Source organism: Pteropus vampyrus, unplaced genomic scaffold (genome assembly GCF_000151845.1).
Source record: "Pteropus vampyrus isolate Shadow unplaced genomic scaffold, Pvam_2.0 Scaffold196, whole genome shotgun sequence".
In the NCBI taxonomy this organism is placed as follows: domain Eukaryota; kingdom Metazoa; phylum Chordata; class Mammalia; order Chiroptera; family Pteropodidae; genus Pteropus; species Pteropus vampyrus.
The window spans coordinates 1,322,219-1,330,289 of NW_011888977.1; the positions used below are offsets into that span (position 1 = coordinate 1,322,219).

The 8,071-nt window shown below is 59.1% G+C and overlaps 1 protein-coding gene across 1 annotated transcript in view; it reads right to left on the bottom strand.

The window, feature by feature from the left end:
* Positions 1 to 7,360, bottom strand: part of LRP3 (LDL receptor related protein 3) — an 18,142-nt gene extending 10,782 nt beyond the window's left edge. The window contains exons 1-2 of the mRNA XM_011371902.2: positions 6,914 to 7,360; positions 5,007 to 5,054 (exon numbers count right to left, since the gene is read on the bottom strand). Of these exons, the coding sequence (XP_011370204.1) occupies positions 5,007 to 5,054; positions 6,914 to 7,121 (256 nt within the window). The 5' untranslated portion in view covers positions 7,122 to 7,360. The remainder of the gene's footprint in view (positions 1 to 5,006; positions 5,055 to 6,913) is intronic.
* Positions 7,361 to 8,071: the final 711 nt, after the last annotated feature.

Sequence of the window (8,071 nt, forward strand, 5' to 3'; positions counted from 1 at the left end):
CCTGAGAGGGCATGAGCCGAATGTAGAACAATTTGCAGATCCGGTTTCTAGAGGCAATCAATACTCCAGACAACCTGCCTGGTGTCAGCGGACGGCAGGGAACTGAAAGCCCCACCGCAGGCACTCAGGGAAGCTGCCAGGAGAATAGATCTCCCCAGGGTACCCCTGGGGTCACAGTGGCCACGTGGAGGAGCCCAGAGTCCAAGGTGCAGGAGGTATTAGTCAGTGCCTGACAACCTGGGGTGAGACAGGGGCTGAGGGGCAAAAACCCATGAGGTCCCCAGGGCCAGGGAACAGTTGTGATCCAGCCTCCTCACAGGAGTCACAGGGGAAACCTAGAAAATGTAGAATTGTGGGGCCTTGGGCCCGGGGGTGGTGGGACACCTCAGGCAGCCGGAGGCTGTCTCTCTGCAATGCTAGAGGGGTCGGAACTAGACTTTGAAAGAGATAGGGCCCAGACCGCCACCTGTGGACACAGAGACTGTACTTGCAGCTCACGACATTCGGGGCTCCAGGCACAGGCACCATGATGTGAACTTCAGCCCCTGGAGTTGGGCCACATGGACCCTGCTGGGGCCTGAGGTCTCAATAGGTAAGAACAACCAAACAAGTAGACTAGGGTAGCTGTCTTTATCTCCCTGGCTTTATCAGTGAACCTCGTCCCTGGAGCACGAGTCTTCTAAACCTGGGGCACATGCATGTGGCAGACTAGTTTGGGGTGACATGCCCACCCACCACACCAGCAGGAGGGCTGGCCTGGGACTCACATTTGTAAGACCTGCCACCTCCTTCCTCTCCCTCACAGTCTTCTCTCGGAAACTGTATTGAGAGACTGGCAGCTAGCTGTGGGGGCCAGCATGCCAGGCAGGGCTGGGGCTGGCTCAGTGATGAGCAAGGCAGGGCCCCAGGCCAGCGGAGTCAGCAGAGGAGGCCAGGCTGCAGGGAGCCAGAGCTGGTGTGCGAGGAGAATCGGGAGGGAAACTGAGAGGCCGCATTTGAGACACGAGCCTGCGAGAGTAGCTTCTGTGGACCCTGTGGCCTCCCCATCCCAGTGACCTTGGCTAGCAGAGATCCTGCTCCCTGAGTCGGCCTACAAGCTGGGCTCTGAGCAGAACTAGAAATCCCAGGTACCTCCTGCCCCTCCATGCAGCACAGCAGACAGCAAACAAATCGGCGGCCCCCCGGACTAGGGACCACATATTCTCCCAGACTCCTGAGGTCCCCCTTAGTATGGTCTCCTGGTAGCACCAAGTGCCACAAGGCCCTGGACTTATGCATTTGCCAACCCCCGGCAGTCCCCTCGGCAAAGAGCAAATTCCCCTGATGGCCCAGGCCACCCCTCCCGCTCTTGACAATCTTTGCTGCACTCGGTACTAGGCCCGAGTTCGAAGATGGCCAGTGGATGCACGGACCCACTCTGACAGGCAGAAGGCAGGGACAGAATTCCAACTGTGTTTTCTTAGATTCCGTATGTCTATTTGACATCCACTAATCACAGGGCCAAACTATGAGCCAAAGCGTTTCCAGCATGCCAACTTGCCTAGAATGTGCCTTTCCCCAGGTTGGCTGATCCAAGGCTGAGCCCCAACTCACCATCTTACGTAACTCACACACCAAACCAACACTTCTCCTGCCCTAGGTCATCCCTGGGACGAAAGTATTCAACCTAGCCCATCCCGAACTGTTTCCCTTGCCCTGCCTTGCCTTTCCCACAGAAACTCCAGCTGAGGCTCTGGCCCAGGCCTGACCAAGCTAGTAATTACCCCCTCAAGACATCTAAGTAACAAATTCTTCTGTCAATGGCGTTGGCCTCATCACTCAGGCACTCCTTTATAAATTAAATCCCAGATAGGCATTTTAAATTTTAAAACAGGTGAACATCTCATGGCATCTTGCGGCCCTTGGGGAACCCTACGGCCTATAGGAAGTACAATCTGTCATTGTACCAGGCCTGCGACAGTTTGCTAGTGGTATTAAGCCACCATGTGCTCAGTGCCTTGCCTCATTTACGCATTCAACCCTAATAAATAAAGTAGGTCCTGTTATTGCACCCCTCTTATGGAGAGGAAACTGAGACTCAGAGGTTTAAGCTTGCCCAAGGCCAAACAGCTCCTATGGGACAGACAAGGACTGACCTCAGGGGTAGAGCCAGGACCCCGAGGCCTGTCCTCAGACGTCACTAAACCAGAAGACAGGGAAGAGCAGAGGAAGGAGAGAAGCATCTCACTCACCTAAAGCAGGAACTGCACTGCTGAGCCGGCCGCTGAGAACGATGTTCACTGTGGGAAACACAAAGAATGTCCAGTGGAGGGCAGTAGCTCTTGTGACCCCGGGCACCTGCCTGGGGCCAGCAGCAGCCCTTGTGGGGGCACAAGACAACACAGTCTGAACTCAAGGCTGGTTCTCTTCCTCTCACAGGACAAAGCCCAGAGTGCTGCCACGGAAACTCCTGCTTCCAGCCTGGGCCCGCTGGGACCTCAGAGGGTCCCAGAACCCACCTGTACACCCACAGTGGAAGAGAGCAGTGTGTAAGCCTGGCTGCACCAGACCGCTCCTGCTGCTCCCCACACCCGGGAATTCTTATTCACTTGGGAGGGGGTGTGTTTCTGTCTCCTGTTGGGCTTGGGAACCTTGGTCCTGGACCACTGTCACAGAGAGGCACTGGCTCAGCACAGGCAAAGGCCTTGCCTTCAAGGGGGTTCCTGCCACCGTGAAGGGCTGCCTCCCTTTAAGGGGCTTTGCCAGACACCTTATCCACTGGCAGCCAGGAAGGGAGGGAGACAGTTCTGATTACCCCATTTTACAAGGATGCAGAGTTAGCAGAGTTCAGGGCTGTCTTCACTGTGCTATGCTGACCTTGAGAACGGAGGCCAAGAACTCTCCTGCCATCCCTCCCCTCGAGTACCCATCTCCTGGGGTTTGCCCTTTGCTTTCACTTGTACTGCTTTCCAGCAGCGGGACCAGGAGGAGGATACAGACAAACCCAACATGGGGATGGGGGATCAGGGTGGCCCCTCCCCCCAACATCAAGTGTACCAAGGAAGGCAGAGGGCATCTCTGTGGGGGTTAGCCCCCAGCTGGTGAGGAAGTAGGGGCAGCTGTCCCTGCTCAGAATACCCAGGCTCCCAGCCACGTCTGAGCAAGAAGGGCCAAAGGGCTTGTCCCTCTGTCCTACTCACCTGGGAAGCCCACCCAGCAGCTGAGTCCAGAGCCCGTGACCACCAACAGACCGAGGAATGAGCACTCTGGGGGTCACAGCCCTTATTGACACCAGCTCACGAAAGGGAGGCAGGAGCCTTCCACCCCAGACGCAGCTTAAAATCTTCAAGTTTCTTTTTTATTTTGTAATTTCAGTGGCTTCGGCAAACCTAAAGGGTTACAGTGCCTTCCTAGGTGACACCACAGGGTGGCCCCTAATGACCTCAGACTCAGATAATGGTCTCCCTCATTTATCATGGTAAATAAAGGAGCCATGTGCTTTTAGGATTTAACTCCTTCCTTCTCTCCCACCACATCAGCAGGAGGGCTGGCCTGGGACTCACATTTGTAAGACCTGCCACCTCCTTCCTCTCCCTCACAGTCTTCTCTCAGAAACTGTATTGAGAGACTGGCAGCTAGCTGTGGGGGCCAGCATGCCAGGCAGGGCTGGGGCTGGCTCAGTGATGAGCAAGGCAGGGCCCCAGGCCAGCGGAGTCAGCAGAGGAGGCCAGGCTGCAGGGAGCCAGAGCTGGTGTGCGAGGAGAATCGGGAGGGAAACTGAGAGGCCGCATTTGAGACACGAGCCTGCGAGAGTAGCTTCTGTGGACCCTGTGGCCTCCCCATCCCAGTGACCTTGGCTAGCAGAGATCCTGCTCCCTGAGTCGGCCTACAAGCTGGGCTCTGAGCAGAACTAGAAATCCCAGGTACCTCCTGCCCCTCCATGCAGCACAGCAGACAGCAAACAAATCGGCGGCCCCCCGGACTAGGGACCACATATTCTCCCAGACTCCTGAGGTCCCCCTTAGTATGGTCTCCTGGTAGCACCAAGTGCCACAAGGCCCTGGACTTATGCATTTGCCAACCCCCGGCAGTCCCCTCGGCAAAGAGCAAATTCCCCTGATGGCCCAGGCCACCCCTCCCGCTCTTGACAATCTTTGCTGCACTCGGTACTAGGCCCGAGTTCGAAGATGGCCAGTGGATGCACGGACCCACTCTGACAGGCAGAAGGCAGGGACAGAATTCCAACTGTGTTTTCTTAGATTCCGTATGTCTATTTGACATCCACTAATCACAGGGCCAAACTATGAGCCAAAGCGTTTCCAGCATGCCAACTTGCCTAGAATGTGCCTTTCCCCAGGTTGGCTGATCCAAGGCTGAGCCCCAACTCACCATCTTACGTAACTCACACACCAAACCAACACTTCTCCTGCCCTAGGTCATCCCTGGGACGAAAGTATTCAACCTAGCCCATCCCGAACTGTTTCCCTTGCCCTGCCTTGCCTTTCCCACAGAAACTCCAGCTGAGGCTCTGGCCCAGGCCTGACCAAGCTAGTAATTACCCCCTCAAGACATCTAAGTAACAAATTCTTCTGTCAATGGCGTTGGCCTCATCACTCAGGCACTCCTTTATAAATTAAATCCCAGATAGGCATTTTAAATTTTAAAACAGGTGAACATCTCATGGCATCTTGCGGCCCTTGGGGAACCCTACGGCCTATAGGAAGTACAATCTGTCATTGTACCAGGCCTGCGACAGTTTGCTAGTGGTATTAAGCCACCATGTGCTCAGTGCCTTGCCTCATTTACGCATTCAACCCTAATAAATAAAGTAGGTCCTGTTATTGCACCCCTCTTATGGAGAGGAAACTGAGACTCAGAGGTTTAAGCTTGCCCAAGGCCAAACAGCTCCTATGGGACAGACAAGGACTGACCTCAGGGGTAGAGCCAGGACCCCGAGGCCTGTCCTCAGACGTCACTAAACCAGAAGACAGGGAAGAGCAGAGGAAGGAGAGAAGCATCTCACTCACCTAAAGCAGGAACTGCACTGCTGAGCCGGCCGCTGAGAACGATGTTCACTGTGGGAAACACAAAGAATGTCCAGTGGAGGGCAGTAGCTCTTGTGACCCCGGGCACCTGCCTGGGGCCAGCAGCAGCCCTTGTGGGGGCACAAGACAACACAGTCTGAACTCAAGGCTGGTTCTCTTCCTCTCACAGGACAAAGCCCAGAGTGCTGCCACGGAAACTCCTGCTTCCAGCCTGGGCCCGCTGGGACCTCAGAGGGTCCCAGAACCCACCTGTACACCCACAGTGGAAGAGAGCAGTGTGTAAGCCTGGCTGCACCAGACCGCTCCTGCTGCTCCCCACACCCGGGAATTCTTATTCACTTGGGAGGGGGTGTGTTTCTGTCTCCTGTTGGGCTTGGGAACCTTGGTCCTGGACCACTGTCACAGAGAGGCACTGGCTCAGCACAGGCAAAGGCCTTGCCTTCAAGGGGGTTCCTGCCACCGTGAAGGGCTGCCTCCCTTTAAGGGGCTTTGCCAGACACCTTATCCACTGGCAGCCAGGAAGGGAGGGAGACAGTTCTGATTACCCCATTTTACAAGGATGCAGAGTTAGCAGAGTTCAGGGCTGTCTTCACTGTGCTATGCTGACCTTGAGAACGGAGGCCAAGAACTCTCCTGCCATCCCTCCCCTCGAGTACCCATCTCCTGGGGTTTGCCCTTTGCTTTCACTTGTACTGCTTTCCAGCAGCGGGACCAGGAGGAGGATACAGACAAACCCAACATGGGGATGGGGGATCAGGGTGGCCCCTCCCCCCAACATCAAGTGTACCAAGGAAGGCAGAGGGCATCTCTGTGGGGGTTAGCCCCCAGCTGGTGAGGAAGTAGGGGCAGCTGTCCCTGCTCAGAATACCCAGGCTCCCAGCCACGTCTGAGCAAGAAGGGCCAAAGGGCTTGTCCCTCTGTCCTACTCACCTGGGAAGCCCACCCAGCAGCTGAGTCCAGAGCCCGTGACCACCAACAGACCGAGGAATGAGCACTCTGGGGGTCACAGCCCTTATTGACACCAGCTCACGAAAGGGAGGCAGGAGCCTTCCACCCCAGACGCAGCTTAAAATCTTCAAGTTTCTTTTTTATTTTGTAATTTCAGTGGCTTCGGCAAACCTAAAGGGTTACAGTGCCTTCCTAGGTGACACCACAGGGTGGCCCCTAATGACCTCAGACTCAGATAATGGTCTCCCTCATTTATCATGGTAAATAAAGGAGCCATGTGCTTTTAGGATTTAACTCCTTCCTTCTCTCCCTCACACGGAGCCCTGGAAGGGTGGACAGAAAGACTCCTGGGTCGGACAAGAGCCCTTCCCACCCAGGTGCCAGGCCTGGACAGGCCCCTCGGTCCTCCCCGAACACACCACCCTGGGCTAAACAGGCCAGCTCCAGGGTCTGAGAAGACACAAAGGAGAGAAAGGAGTATTCTCCAAGTTGTGTCCTGCCCGGAATCCTAAGTCCCGTCTCCATCCAGCACCCGCCCCCACCCCAATTCCGGCAGGAAACAACTTGTTCAGGGGGCAGCCGGCCCCGCCTTTGTCCGCAGCTCTGGAGGTCCCCATCGCCAATCGCCACCAGGCCAAGCGCGAGCGGCCCTGGCGAGGAGAAAAGCCGCTGCCTACGCACCCAGCCGCCTGCACACACGCGCCGCCCCGCGCACGGCTCACGCGCGCTCGCAGCCGCTGTTCCCAGGGGCGGGAGCGGGGACTTTGCGGCCGGAGTCGCCCACCCAGGCCTAAGACCACATCAGGCCAGAGCTCTCGCGGTGCCGGATCCGGAAGCCCGGGCCGCAAACCAGAGGCGGGGCGGGCGGGTCCGGCCCGGGCGCGGCGCGGGGATGCGCCGCCAGGGCCCCGCAATCCGCCGGGCTCGCCCGGCCCACTCACCCAGGCAGATGACGGCCAGTTGCGCCCGGGCGCCCGGCGCCCCTTCCGGCCCCGCGGCCGCCCGTTGCTCCATGCCGGGGCCGGCCCGCATTCGGGCGCCGCCTCTTGCCCCCCGGCTCCCGCTCCAGCTCGGGCTCCGGCTCCCGCGGCGGCTCGGGTGGCGTCTTTGTGAGGCGGCGGTGCGGGCCCGTAGCACGCGGGGCCACATCGGCCGCGGCGTCACGGGTCCCGCAGGGGCTCGGCGGCGGCCGCCAGGGAGGACCCCTGCCCGCCGCTGTCCCAGCGCCCCGGGCGCCCCGCCGCGACCGGCCACTGCCCCAGGGCCCCCGGCGAGCCCATGTCCCACGCCGTGCCGCGCCGCCCACCCGGGCACAGCGCCCCCGGGCCGCCCCGCGCTGCGCCCAGCCCGCCCGGCCGGTGCCGCCGGTGGCGTGTCCGTGGGTCTGTGGATCCGCCCGCCCGGCCCCGAGCCCGCCCCGAGCCCGCCCCGAGCCTGGAGGCCGCGCCGCGCCTGCCACGTGACGCGCCCGCGGAGCCGCAGTGGCGCTGGCAGGGCGGGAGGAGGCGGCTGGGGCGGGCCGGGGGCGCGCGCCCCGCCTTGGGTGCTGGACAGCTCCGCGCTGGCGGCTTGGTCCAGTCGGTCGGTGCCCTCTGGTCTTTGAGCCTGGCGTTCAAAGCTGGCCTTTGCTCAGGGCCCCAGTCAGCGGTCTCCTGGCCTCCTGCAGGGCCTCGGAGCTGGTCCCTCCCCGGAGCCCTGCTGTGCTGGGCAGCGCAGGGGAGGGAGGACTGGTAGAAATTGGCAGAGAAAGGGGGCTACTCAGGGCTGCTTAGGAAGCCTGAGGGCAGGACAGCGCGTGGCGGCTAAAGCCTGTTTTCTGCGTGAGGTTCCTGCCCCTCGGACCTCACTCCCTCGATTGCCACAGCCCAAGGATTCATATCACATCCCTGAGATGAATCTCTCTGTGCGGAGAAACACCTGTGAGGGGATATTGGTGCCACTCTAATAGGCCTCCGGAAATGCACCCCTCCCAGGGACCCCTGAGCCCAACCAGTCATCCCGACAGGCGCTGGGAAATGGAGAGGAGGCCTGCTTTTCTGGCTTGGGGCCTGCCACCTGGCAGAGCAGTCAACAAAGGGGCTGGGCCCAGAAGAGGCAGA